Source organism: Lepeophtheirus salmonis, chromosome 3 (assembly GCF_016086655.4).
Source record: "Lepeophtheirus salmonis chromosome 3, UVic_Lsal_1.4, whole genome shotgun sequence".
Lineage (NCBI taxonomy): Eukaryota > Metazoa > Arthropoda > Copepoda > Siphonostomatoida > Caligidae > Lepeophtheirus > Lepeophtheirus salmonis.
The window spans coordinates 38501804-38516238 of NC_052133.2; the positions used below are offsets into that span (position 1 = coordinate 38501804).

The 14435-nt window shown below is 34.6% G+C and overlaps 2 protein-coding genes across 2 annotated transcripts; one reads left to right on the top strand and one right to left on the bottom strand.

Annotated features, from left to right (window-relative positions):
- Window positions 1–441: 441 nt before the first annotated feature.
- Fancm (FA complementation group M) lies at window positions 442–6296 on the top strand. The gene is made up of 5 exons (XM_040709209.2): window positions 442–713; window positions 777–2128; window positions 2189–2415; window positions 2475–2698; window positions 3127–6296. The coding sequence occupies exons 1-5, from the start codon at window positions 559–561 to the stop codon at window positions 6119–6121; spliced, it is 4953 nt and encodes a 1650-aa protein (XP_040565143.1). The 5' UTR covers window positions 442–558; the 3' UTR covers window positions 6122–6296.
- Window positions 6177–7364, bottom strand: LOC121115053 (uncharacterized). The gene has a single exon (XM_040709210.2). The coding sequence runs from the start codon at window positions 7267–7269 to the stop codon at window positions 6334–6336; it is 936 nt and encodes a 311-aa protein (XP_040565144.1). The 5' UTR covers window positions 7270–7364; the 3' UTR covers window positions 6177–6333.
- Between the last annotated feature and the right edge of the window lie 7071 nt (window positions 7365–14435).

Genomic DNA, 14435 nt, shown 5'->3' on the forward strand with positions numbered 1-14435 from the left:
GAAATACTCATACCAGTTTAAAAATTAATTATAACTGCGCCCCTTGGTGGAACAATGCCAATACAAAGTGGGACCATTTTTCTGTTTAAAAAAAATGGTATAATAAATAGGTTATAGGCTATAGCCTATAGGTTTGTTATAATGATCAGTTCAGAATAACTATTCATAGCTCGTTAGACAAAAAAATAATACAAGCATATTAATAATTAATCTCGCAACCTTTTACATATAGAAAAATCACTCAATGCTAAACATAAACCAGAATCTATAATGGCTAAATTTATAAATATAAATAAAGGATTAAAATGATTAAATTTGTAATTTTGAACTTTTATCCTTATAATATATAATTAAATATCTTTCTAATGCATTTAGTTATGCTAACTACAAAGTAATGATGATTTAAATAAAGAGGTTGCTAATATATTTTTTTAAATGTTTGGTTTTTAAATTTCTATTGTGATTTAATTAATAATTTGATTTCAAATCCGAATTTATTTAACATCTAGGGATAGGAAGAAGTGAATCTTTGAGGCAAGACGATAGATTCTCATAGGGATGTCAAAACAGACAACCTTGTTACAAACTTGGGGTTATTCCGGAAATGAGAACGTATTCGAAGATGGGGATGATGAAGATATGGAATCCATCTTGGTTGAAGCCTTGGATCAATCCACCTTGAGACCATCGAGAGATCCCCCAATAGCGGACAAGTAGAGTCCTAAATGAAGGGTTTCCCCTTTGAGTGTTCCTTATTGTCTCATTCCGCCTTTCAGAAAGGAGTCCATCGGCTTTGATCTGGATGCAGGCCGTACTTGGATTTATCCCATCAACTATCCGCTCCGAAGTTATCAACTCTCCATTTCGGAAACCTGTTTATTTCAAAACACCCTTGTATCCCTCCCCACGGGTCTGGGGAAGACCTTCATCGCTGCCGTTGTCATGTACAACTTTTATCGGTGGTATCCCGAAGGGGTTATCGTTTTTTTGGCGCCTACAAAGCCTCTCGTTGCTCAACAAATCCATGCATGTTTTAACATCATGGGCATTCCGGCAAAGGATGTGGCTGAGATGACTGGAAATAATCCTGTCAATTCCAGAAAAAAGGATTGGTCTTCCAAAAGAGTTTTCTTCCTCACTCCCCAAGTCCTTTCTAATGACTTATCCAGAGGATTACTCCCTACAAGTAGTATTAAATGTGTAGTCATTGATGAAGCTCACAGAGCACGAGGAGAATACGCCTATTGTCAAGTTATCAAGGAGCTTAGAATGTCTGGAGAATATTTTAGAGTCATTGCTCTTTCCGCTACTCCAGGAAACGACATCAAATCCGTACAAAGCGTTCTTATGAACCTGGGTATCTCTAAAATTGAGTTAAGAAGTGAAGACTCTCCTGATATTGTGCCCTATACTTTTAAGAGGAATATCGATAAAGTCGTTGTTCCTTTGAGTGCGGAGATGGAGGATATTAAAGACAAATACTCTGCTCTTTTGGAAATTTTTGTGGGGAGGCTACATCGTTTTGGAGTTATTGGTCAAAACAAAAAAGAAATTAAAGTGTCTAGCGTATCCAAGTTTATGTTGCTTCAGTGCCGTAATGAGTTTCGTCAAAATCCTCCTACTAAATATGTCAATGATAGAGGAGGCCAAGGAAAAGTAGAGTATAACTTTGCCTCATGTATATCTCTGTTTCATGCCTATGAACTCCTCCATCAACACGGTCTACGCCCATTTTATAATTTTTTATTAAAAACGACTGATGTTCACTCTGGTAGCAAGAGTCTTATATCGGAATTAAGTAAAAATCAACTTTGGACAGATATCATGGGTTATCTTCAAAATAAGTTTGACGGGGATTCTTCCAATCCCATCCTTAATTCTAGTCGTCCTAATTTATCACAAAAATTATCGCAGAGGAAGGATTCCAAAGACTTTACTTCTGGACATCCCAAGATTAATAAACTTTTAGAAATTGTTTTAAAACATTTTAGAGAAAAAGGTGATGCACTCTCTAGAGTAATGATTTTTTCACAATACAGAGATAGCGTAAAAGAAATCACGGCGAGCTTACACAGTCATAAACCTATGGTTAGAGCAATTGAGTTCATCGGTCAAGCTGGCACTAAGGGTAATATATATATATATTTGATATCTATAAGTCTTGTTACCCTCTTTAATTTCGCTTCAGTTAAAAAAGGATTGACTCAGAAAGAACAAATTGAGGTGATTAAAAGATTCCGTGAGGGTGGTTATAATACTCTTGTTTCAACATGTGTGGGAGAGGAGGGCCTTGACATTGGAGAAGTGGATCTAATTATATGCTTTGACGTATCGAAGTCTCCAATACAGTTAATTCAACGAATGGGAAGAACTGGAAGGAAGCGAAGTGGAAGAATTGTTGTTCTTGTGACAAAGGTAGGCAAACTTAAGACATTCAAGGTTACTTTTATTTGGATTTTTTTAAAATTTGATAGGGTAAAGAAGAGATTGCGTATAATCAATGCCTTTATTCAAAAAAGTCGATAAACAGGGCAATCCTTGAAAAACACCAATTGGCTAATTTTTTTCAAAAGTCACCCAGGATGATACCCCATGACATTCATCCCAAGTGCCATAAAATGGAAATGGTCATTAGTACCTTAGAAAATCCCTCCTCTACTGCAAAAGAACCAAAAGCTAAGACAAGAAAATCAACACGGTAAATTTGATGCATACTTTTTTCAAATTTCGATTACGACTAGTGCGGAAAAGTTATCATGGTATAAGAAAATAACCTATGCAAAAATTCATTTCTCTACAATGTCATCTTTAGATAGCACATCTCGATCGAAGTTTGAAACAAAGCAAAAAAAATATTTATTTAGTCAATAAGGATTAAAATAAAGTATTCTTCTTTATTTTGCATAAAACCATTTTGATAGACGTTTTTCTAACCATTAAAAAAATATTAATACAGTTATTTGCCATTCGCAGATCATCAAAATTTGCTTAAAATGGCTTTAGTAATATTTTTATAGGTTAGAAAAATGATTTTATGCAAAATGAAATATATTTTAATCAATTTAAAGTTAAAAACAAACCGCCCTAATGCATACATGACATATTTTGACCTTTATTTCTCTTCAGGGAAACCTCTACTACCAAAAAAAGTCGGAGTAAAAGGGTTGTCAGTACTCACAAGGAATCCAACTCAATCAATATTGACCCATTTGAGACCACGGAGATAATAAAACCTAAGGAAAATATGAACACAGAAAATGAGAGTCAACGCCCTCTGCAAAAATTAATATCTTCATACTCAATGTACTCTTCTATATTGGACTCTGTTGATAGTGATGAGAACGAATCTGAAGCCATTGAAATGAAGTCTCTCCCTCCTCCGTCTCCTTCTCTTAATGTATCTGAACGAGTTAATTCTCCCTTCGTTGCCAACATTCCAGAATGTGAGGCATTGAGTGAAGTGAGTTCGTGTAAGAAGAATGTATCCATTGTTGAAGTTGAAAGTGGAAGTGATCATTTCGAGACTATAAAGAGTGAATTCGATGATCTGTATTCAGAGGAATCTAATTTGGATATAAAACGTTTTCAATTAGAGTTATTTAACGAGGAGGAAGAAGAGGGAGAGGACTATTCTATTTTAGAAATGGCTAAATTCAATAGTGATGATATTTTGGAGGAGTACGAAAAGATAAAAAATGAATTTACTCAGAATAATGTCTCCAAAATGCGACCATCTCTGATTCAAAATGAAAATAATTTTGGGATTCAAACATCTACTCCTAGAAATAAATCGTCGACTATTCTGAGTAAAAATACGTTAACATCATTGTCTTCCTCTCCTCCGGGATCTACGAAAGCTCAAGCTCCTCATTTTAGTGTATCTCCTCATAACAACAAAAGTAAATCCGGGAAAGTGGATGAAAATCTTGGTTTATTCCCTAATTTTGATATGGAATTTGACCATGAAGATTTTTTTGAAGAAATTGATTTTGATTTATCAAATAAAAGTACTCCAAGGAAAGATACCAGTAAATCACAGAAAAGCTTATACTCTGCCACACAATTAACTTCTTTTGTGAGTAAAACCATGGCGGCGAGTTCTAATACATCATCACCCAAATCTAAAAACTCGCCAAAAATAAAGTCTTCCTTAAGGAAAGAAACTTTACAAAAGGGGTTTTCGATGTCACAAGCGAATTTTGAAATTGAACTGAATTCAGATGAAGACATGTTTGCGGACTCAATTTTATATAATGAAGAAATTCTTAACGTTTCCAAGAAAGAGCCTCCTCAAAATAACAATAAGTCGATTGATAGTCCATCCAATGTACGACTAAATAGCTCTTTCGCATTGTCACAGAGTAGTCTAAATTTGAGTAGAAGTGGTGGTAAAAAGTCTAGAGTCTCTTTTTTCGATGAATCTGAACATTTTCTTCCTCCTTCAAAAAAGTCTTTGTCATATAGAGACTCATCTAATTTAAATTCTGATAACTCTGGAAGGGATAGTGATGACTCGGTTGTTGTTGTGTATGATGATTCTCAGAAAATTCAAAAATCGATGAGTGATAATAAATCTGTATCATCTGCTCGACATAGTAGTGATAGATCCTCCTACCTAACGCAAAACTCTCCCCTAGTCTCTATGAAAAAGCGAAAAAAATCAGCTTTTGAGAGTGATTCCGATGGAGAGTCCGATTTTATTATCTCAAAAGATAAATCCCATAATCAACCAGGACTTAAAAAAAGAAGTTCTACCAAGAACAAAAGAAATTCATTCATTAATAAAGAAGTAGAAGTTGAGGACAGTGATGCATCTCCTGATGAATTTGGAAATGAATCTCAGTTTCCCGATTTGGACTGTTATGACGCCAGTTTCGTTGATGATGCAACTCAAAATCATCAAGGTACTACTGATACATTTGAAATGTATCTCCATTCCTCAAAGGAGCAAGGAGGCCGAACAGGAATGTTTAAAATGCCTTCCAAGCCATTGGCTCCCATAACTGCTGATATTTATTCGCAGCTTCCTAATCAAGATAGTGAGGATGAATATGAAAATGACTCATTCTGCGTTGACGATGATGATGATTTAGAATATAGTGATAGCAAGGATAATGGGGACAATACTATGGCGCTAATAGTAGATAGTAAGTCGTCAAATGTTTTTAAAAAATCTAAGAAAAGTAGAATTCGTAGACCTGCTGATGACGACTCCGAAACATCTGAAGAAGAATTAAAGGAAGATAAAGTTTTAGTGAGCCCCCCTCTATGTACATCACTCCCGAAACTCAAGAAAGGTTCTGACAAAGAAGAGCGCATTTTAGTGAATTCACATGTTAAAGACTCTAAAAAGAGTAGAATACTTTGTCCTATTGATGATCCTCAATCATCTGAAGAAGATACAGTTTTAGTCAGCTCCCCTCTATCTAAAGTATTCTCAAACATCAAGAAAGACGCTGACAAAGAATGCATTTTAGTTAATTCATCCGAGTTTCAATCATGTCATGAGCTAATATCCAATTTGAAATACACATTCAAACGGCAAGTATGCGTTCGCTCCTTTGAAGGAGCTGGATTTATCATATCACCTCGATTGGCTGTAGATCGTATTTCATATTCAAACTTCCTGAGTGGAGCCCAAAGGCAAAAAATTATCAAGAGATGCCAGCTAATGAATGATTTATATGAAAGGTCCTATATCATACTGGAACTTGAGGAAGACGTCAAAGCATTTAATCAAAGGACAAAATATGCGGATATGATACTCTGTCAGATATCCCAATCCAACATAAGACTTCTTTATAGTAAAAATCAAAAAACATCTGCTGAGCTAATTTCCAATCTATTAAGTAAAGAGTCTAATAAGGGACTCTCATTCAAATCCCTTCTCTTACAAAAAGGATCCATATTCAATGATGAAGACTTTAAAATTGTATCATTTTTTAAAAGTGTTCCCGGAATAGGAGTTGGAACGGGCTACCTATTATCTTCAAATTATTCAACTGTTTCTTCATTTGCAACAAGCGCTGTTTCAACTTTAATGCGGAAAGGGCATTTGGAAAAAGACAAAGCTTCTCAAGTCCAAGATTTTCTACGTAAAACATTTAATCCCTCATCTTAATTATTAATTCCTTTTTCTAAATTTTTTATTATATAAAATCACAAATAAAAATAGCTTACGTACATAATAATTATATTTATCCACACAAAAAAAAGTTATTTAATACAAAATAACGTATTTATTTTCATATATATTTGTATATCCGTATCTGAAAGAATATAATGTATGATCCTAATTATTCTATTTATTTCATTGGTTGCTTATGAATTTATCTAAAATCTTGAGGCAATGACGGTTGATCCATTGTGCAATGATGACAATGGAGCTGTTTTGTTATTAAAGATTTGTTTCAAACTTTTTCTCCGCTTCTTAGAAGAAGATGGAGGAGTTTGATGCACCTTAGTTCCTCCATTTGATGAACTATTCCCATTTGTCAACTTTTTTGCTAAATCAGATATAGGAACAAACCCCATCGGAGGCGATTCCGTTCTTATAATATCCTTCTCCTCTTTAGCTTCCCGCTCCTTTCTTTCTTTTATTCTTTTTCGGATATTTTCGAGTCTAATAGCGTCCTTTTCTCTCTCAAAGTCTTTATCCTTCTCTACTCGTTGACCGAGTTCTCTGATATCGCTTATTATGGACTTGGTTAGCCACTTGTAACCATCTCTAAGACCTTTTCCCTTTGTGGCATCAGTGGATTCTACTCGTGTGGGGCAAGCAGCTTCATTGACAAGTTTCTCGATATTGAGAGCTTCTACAAGATGAAGTTCATCTACCGCGTGTTCTTCGTCCGATTTATTGCACAAGAGCAGTAGGGGTTTTCCTCTTACCTTTTCATGACGCAGAAATGATTGCAATTCCAGAGAGCATTCCTTTAGACGAACTTCATCTGATGAGTCCACAACAAAAATATAACCATGAACTTCATGAAAGTATTTTGGCCAAATGCCACGAAAGCTTTTACTTCCACCCAAATCATAGATGGTGATATTATAGCCCTTATACTCAGTTTGAACCTTGGAAAATCCTACTGTAGGGGTGATGTTGATCAGAGGCTCTCCTACTAAATTCTTAGCAGTGCATGTTTTTCCAGCATTATCCAAGCCGAGCATTAAGATAAATATCTCAATATTTGATTCCGAGCCCTTCAAACATGAGCAGCAACATGGACTTCTAAGGAGCTTCTTCCTCCATATCTTGTGAGCCATTTTACATTCTTGGGATAGTTATATCAGTCAGGAATGGATTGCATACAAACGTTTATATATTCTTCGTGAATCATGAGAAATAGTTTTTCTTCGAATAAAACGCTCTCACTCAACCAGCTTTCTAAATCACACACATATTTTGTACCTTGAGTTAAGTTGAGGAGAGTGCTGCAAATACCTGAGAATACGTGTGTACATACTAACATACTCCCATTCTATTTCATAAATCATACTTAAGTACGTATGTATTTAGAAAGGGTTACTGATCTATGATCATGAGAGTTGCAATCAATGCTGAAAATCCATCTTATATAGGATAATATGTAGGGTTTCAACCTAAAGTCTAATATACAATTATGTATTATAAAATATATATAAAGGAGCAAATTTGAGTAATCCTCTTAGAGGAAGAGTGAAACTATTTATAATTACCAACATTGGAGATATGATCTAAGGTTAAAAACACGATTTGTTGAACTTTTTGTGAAAGGTTCAATACCCGTTAAAAGAAAATTATATATACGTATAATGGACATACTATAGAGAGTATCCCAGACTTAGAACGTCTCATTAACTTTAACATAATTAAATTAAGATGATTGTCTTTTGATATTTCGTTGCCCAAGTTTTATATTGTTACAGCAGGATGATGCCCCTATTCAAATTGCAAATGAATTACAAGAATTGTGCTTAAAGTTAATTTTGAGCACTTTTGGCCTCCCTCTCACCTAATCTTAACACCCTTTATTTAGTATTCTAAGTTATAGTTGAGGAAGAGGCCAATGCAGATTCCATACTCAGCAAGGTATTCTTGATGTCAGCCGTGGAGGCCACATGGGCAAAGTATTCCAAAGACGTTGTGTGTACTAGCTGCAAGTCACTAGTTAGTGGGGAGGGATCTCTACGAAGTTATTCAAAACAAGGGCAAACACATAAAATAAGATATTGTTAATTTGGTGAACAATGTTAAACCTGTCAACAAGTATTAATAAATATTTTAATACAAGCCATAATCTCTGAGTAATCTCTTTTTTTCATAGGATTCCAAATTCAGAACAATACTCTTATAATTTTTTTGCATATAACTAAATGTCCTTGAACCCCACTTATGATTAATTATAATCATCCTAAAAGTAAAAACCAAATAGTAAATCAAACATTTGTTAAATTAGATCCTATTGAATAATGCGTCATTTCAATGGTATATTTGTTTTATTCAGTAATGTCTTAAATATATAGATGAAATATTTATTAATAAGAAATCTCTTAATCAAGTACATTCATTTCTATGATGGATTCTATAATATCACGAGCCCCATGAAGAAGTCCAACACCTTGGATAACTCTGCTCATACGAGTAAATATTTATTTATATACTCCATCAGTGGCGTCGCTAGACCCTTTTATTGCGGGGGGCTTAAGCCTCCTCCCTGTTTTTTTAAATCATATCTTAAAATATATTTAAATCAGTTTTTGGTGTTATCACATATGGAATCCAAAATGGTTGGACAAATCAGTCTGAAATTTCCCAATTAGACATATAAAATAATCTACCATGTTCCTATTATGTTTTTTTGGGCCTCCAAGGTCACTAAAAGCCTGTTTTTGATCAAAATACAACTTCCTTTTCCTTCTCTCTTTCTATAAATCTCTCCTTCTCTCTGTCTCTTCCCTTTTCTCTTCTCCATATGTCTGTTTCTACATCCCTCTATCAGTCTCTTTTCTTCTACCTTCATTCTTTGTTTCTATTCCCTATTCTATTCTGCCTTGCAACCTGGGCACCCTCTGAATAAATAAAATAAATCTATTTAAATAAATATGGTGTTGATAATTTTTGGGGCTAAGCCCCCAAATGATGGAAGCTAGTAACACCCCAGTATTCCACTAATTGTACAATGACTTTCAGCCTCGTATTATATCTATAGTTACTTATTAGAATACCGGAACGCATCACAATATAAAATAAGGGTAAATATACCCTTTATTTTGTATGAAATAAACAATGTTTAACACAATTTTAATGACCTTATCAGATATTTATACAGTTGAGTGAATATATGTTAGACAGGCTTTGATAGATGTATGTAGGGGAGATCGGGATAGTTGCAACGGATAATATTTCTTGTGCATAAAAAAAAACTATAATCACAACATTTACGTTACATATGTATTTTATAATCACAGATTAATCAATAATAATTTTTGGAAACTTTTCTTCGAGACAATGGATAAGTCTAATTATGAGGGATAAAAGTTGAAGGAGGAATATTTTAGTAATAATACAGTCAGTTTTTCATTGTTTTTGCTCTATATTATATAATTTGAGGTAGGCTAAAAGACAAACTTTGCTTTAATAATATAGAAGATAACTCCCCAAGAAAACTCAAGTGTTACTCTTTGTTTTTCATGAACAGACTTACACGTAACTACTCCATACTTATATCAATTCATATGACGTGTTCTCTCCTCAAGAATAAAAGAATATTAATAAGTGTTTGAGATAGTTAATTTTATATGTTGGGATGACTGATGAGTACTTTAGCCTTTAGAGCGCTCACTAATTAAAGCAAACAAAATTCATTTTAACATATCAGTGTTTATATTTAATTCAAATCTTAAGACATGCTGAGAATGTTCATGAATTATGAAATACATAAGAGAGCAATAACAAAAAGAAACAGCCACACTGCCTTTGTTATTCATTTTCACCCCTTGAATATTTCATGAATACGACTACATTATTATTCTTATTCATCTTATTTCAAAAATATTTATATGATTCACATCAAGGAACAATATATATACAGTGCACCCTGTATATACGTTCGATGCTATATGCACACGCCTGCAATATTTCAATAATACGACTACATTATTATTTCTAATATCAAAATATGTTTATGATATACATCTTGGAGCATTATAACCAGTGCCCCCGATGACTACTTTTCATATATTAATATATACATACAGACAAACTTTGTTTAATTAATAAAGATATATTTACGCTTCACAGCAAGCATGTTTGTTTGTTCGAGCAAGACCTCTACTCACAGGGAATTGAATATTGGCTAAATTGCGGTGAGCGCAAATTTAAAAAAGAGTATGTGTTGTTAAGATCAAAATTTGAACGCTTTTGTTCATTATTTCTCCCTATTTTCAAAATTTTAACATATGAGTGATGCTAGTCGGTAGCATTTCGGGGATGTAAAGAAAATAAACCGGAAGTTAAAGTGGTCACCCTGAGAATTTGAAGAATGATTGGGAGGAGAGCAGCTTAGGTGTCATGACAATTAATTAAATTAGCTGCGAGCTGCCGTGAGACAAAAACCCTACTACGTATCTAGCAATGATATAGGCAAGAAATTCTTTGATGCCGATCCTCAATTCAACTCCGAGTCTAAAAAAGACTTACACTTATAAATCCGCAACAAATCCTCGGTGTTGCTTTTGGTCTTTCACGCACGTTATATATGCTCTCTTCAAGAATATAAGAATAATGATAATAGCAAAGGAAAATAAAAAAATAAAACCATATATTCAGGTAACAACTACAAAATCCAGGTCCTCTTCTATTTTAATATTATTTTCATCTATGCTGATTACAAATCTATGAAATAAACCTTTTAATCTGCTATAATTCATAATTCAAGTTCGTAATAATTCAACATCTTGAAAGGTTAAGTTTAGGGGTTGGTAACCTTTCACACTAAAAATAACTATTTGGACACATTTACCACGGAAAAGAAAACATTCAAGGTTAATAGAAATACAAGATTAGACCATCCATGTAACCGGGCTTACTAAAATTTTCAATTTGATGTATCGTACTGACTGGTGGGCAAAATATGAAGATTTTGACAAAACACACAACCACTCATAGTCTATGACGTCACTATTGCTAGAATTTTCAATTTAATGTATCGTACCGACTGCTGGCCAAGAAAAACAGATTTAGGGGAAAACATGCAACCAATCATACATAATGGCGTCAATATTAAAAGCGTGGTGGAAGTCAAACATCATTCGTACTTGCGTTATTGTATTTCTATTAACCTTGAAAATACGGAAAGCTGCAAATACTTTTGGACATATAAAATGAAGCAAACACTTTATACCCTTGTTTTTATTTTAAATCTACGATTTACTCTAAACTCATCAAAACTAATGAAAAATGCCAAGTTAAAGATTTATTTCAAAAGAATTAAAAAGTTGCTGTTAAATTCTAATTATACATGTAGCAAACAAAAAATGATGTTAACTGCCATCCTTGTCATCGTTTGAAACGTGCATCAGAACCTTGACCTTATTAAAAAAAAAAAAAAATTACAGAATTTCTAAATTAAATACACACCCTCGAGAGCATCATACAAGCACTTTTTATTCAATGACATATTATGGGTATGTTACAAGATGCCGATTTACAGAGAGAAAAAAACTTGCAAGATGCATGCGCGGATGTTTAGCAAAATAAGTCATCTCAAGATAAGTTTTAAAATCACAAATACGATCTAATTAATCAAATAAAAGGTATAATGAACTTCACAAAAATTATTTATCTAGTATTTTGTAAAGTTTCCGACTAATCAATTTATGCAAAGTACATAAATTTTAACCCGACCTTAACATCTTCAATCTTTATTACTGTTCAATATGAACGTACTTTGTCTTAATTTTTAACCTCTCTTTTTTGTTTTTTTATTAATTATCATTTATCGTCTGGAGAGCGTGTGAAGATATTTATATACTCGAATTGCATATTATACAATTCAATTGCAGGTATTTAAAAGTATCAACTTTGTCATATTACTTTATTGTGTAAGTCCTGAAAATTTCATTCAATTATCTTGATGTTTATGAAAATTGTATTGTTTTATTGAAGGATTCCAAAAACGGTCTTCAAATTTTTTAGAATCGTATATTTATTTATATACAAAACATAAATAAGTTCTTAATAAAACTATTTACATATTTTTATTTTTCAAAAATATTTTCTTTGTTGAAATTGAACATCAGGTTCTGAAGATATGACTAATTAACTTTTACAGGACATCACGGTTCTGTTTTAAATGTTACTTTAATTGGTCAGATGGAGTTGTACTAATTAAGTATAAGTATACATTATAGTATTAAAATTACTTCATCTGACCTAGGAATCTTCTTTGAATTCTATATACATAATGTACATTTCCTTCTGTAGGAACGACCAGGGTGCAAAACATATGCACATTGAGTTCAGGAAAATAATTTCTCCAAGTCCTGTGTCCATGAGCTACGTCGATTCCACCATCACAGTTTTTGCCAAAATTGCAAATATAAATGTCTCTATATCTTGGGAATTAATCATCAGATTGGAATATAGGTATTTATATACATGTGATTAGAATGTGTCGATTATTTCAATTCATGGTTAAAACTAGAGAGGGAAGACAAGCTATCACGGTCATGAACAAGAGGAAGATTGTATACGTCGTACCGAGATTCGACGATTCAGGCGATATAACAGTATGGACTCGCCAGGTTAAACTGGCAAAGGGATTGCTGGAACTGGATGAAATGGTGAGAGCGATACCAATGTTCTTGGATGGAAGGGCTTTCAGCTTATATGACGAGTTCACGGAGGAAGAGAAGAAACAAGAGGGGAAAATCATACAGGCGTTAAGGAAGGCATTCTCGATGATTCCGTTTACCGCTTACAAAACACTCAAGGCTAAGAAATGGAAACCGGGGGAGTCTGTTGAGGTTTGTTTGGCCGAAATCAAAACCCTCATTTGACTGATGGGACCCTCAGATTCGTTAGGCCTAATTCATCTCGCATTCATATCAGCAATGCCCCAGGATGTGAGCTCGCGTATGACAACAACGCCGGGAGTAAATGAAATGAGTGAGATCGACCTTGGAACTATGGCACGGGTTCTGACGAGTGAAATAAAATCCTCCATCCTAGATGAATCGCCACCGGAGATAGGGTTAGCTGTAAGAATGCAGAAATTGACCTGCTATGGATGTGGTGGACCTCATCTTAAACGGGAATGCAAGGAAAGGGCACCTGACATAGAATTGTAGAATAAAATTAAAATACGTTTGGGATAGATCGACACCGTCTTTTCCAGACAATTATCAGGGCGAGTGCTTAGGATGGAGATCACATCACATCGAAGAGGAAGTTACTGGCGGTGGATGGATCCATTGTGAACTGCAATGGATCGGAAGCAGTTGTTAGAATTGAGGTCAGATACCAGTTACACGTGTAGAAGTGTATTATAAGCGAAAAGTGGGTTAAAGGAGTGGAAGTGATTATTGTTAACGATATTCTGGGAAGGTACTCGGTTATTATGGACAAGGGAAGAGTAGTACTCGGAGCGTGTGCGTCAGTTCAGAGGGAAAACAGGTCAGAGAAAAAAAAAAGGAAAGGGAAGGAGATACCTGTTTTGGACTTCAGGGAGTTGAACGACTATGTTTAATGCATTGGTGCAGACGCGGATTATGTGGGGGAAAAACTACGGGAGTGGAGGCAGTTCTCAGATAATAGCGCTCTTCTGGATTTGCACGATGCCTATATGCAAATTAAGGCTGACAAGGAATCCTCAAAAGTAATGAAGAGGAATTACAGAGTAGAATGGTATAAAATGTCTCGTCTTGGATTCGATTTGAATTGTGCTCCACAAATTATGAAATCTGTTCTAGCATATGTCTTGTCAAGGGAAAAGGAAGTGGTGGAAGCAACTGATCTCTTCCCCGACGATATATTCATCAACTTGGACAAGATTGAAGCTGAGAAAGTGAGAAATATCCTCCAGAAGTATGGCCTCGGGACAAAACCCCTGGAGAAAATGGATGAGACGTGTGTATTGAGACTTGAGGTGTATAAGAATTAATATGGTAGATTGAGTTGGAGGAGATACGGTGAAGTGAATACAGAGGTGAGATAGGATATAAAAAGAAGGCAGGTGTTCTCGATCTGCGGGAAGCTGGGGTGGCCCAGCACATGGCGCTTGGAACGTGAGAGTCACTGACAGGTATGAAGTTTGGTGTGACGCTAGTTCAATTGCTCTTGGTGTGGTAATCGTAAGGAAATGCTTGTCAAAAGGAGATTAGTATAGACACCAAAATGCATTTCGCGAGATAATCGATGGACGAAGTACCGAAAAAGTTGGTTGAGAAGA

Bases quoted from the DNA above. Each gene is read 5' to 3' on its own strand.
- LOC121115053 (XM_040709210.2), bottom strand. From the start codon at position 7,269: ATGGCTCACAAGATATGGAGGAAGAAGCTCCTTAGAAGTCCATGTTGC.
- Fancm (XM_040709209.2), top strand. From the start codon at position 559: ATGTCAAAACAGACAACCTTGTTACAAACTTGGGGTTATTCCGGAAAT. The intron at 714-776 runs GTAGAGTCCTAA...TCCGCCTTTCAG, and splicing joins GATCCCCCAATAGCGGACAA to AAAGGAGTCCATCGGCTTTG. The intron at 2,699-3,126 runs GTAAATTTGATG...ATTTCTCTTCAG, and splicing joins AAGACAAGAAAATCAACACG to GGAAACCTCTACTACCAAAA.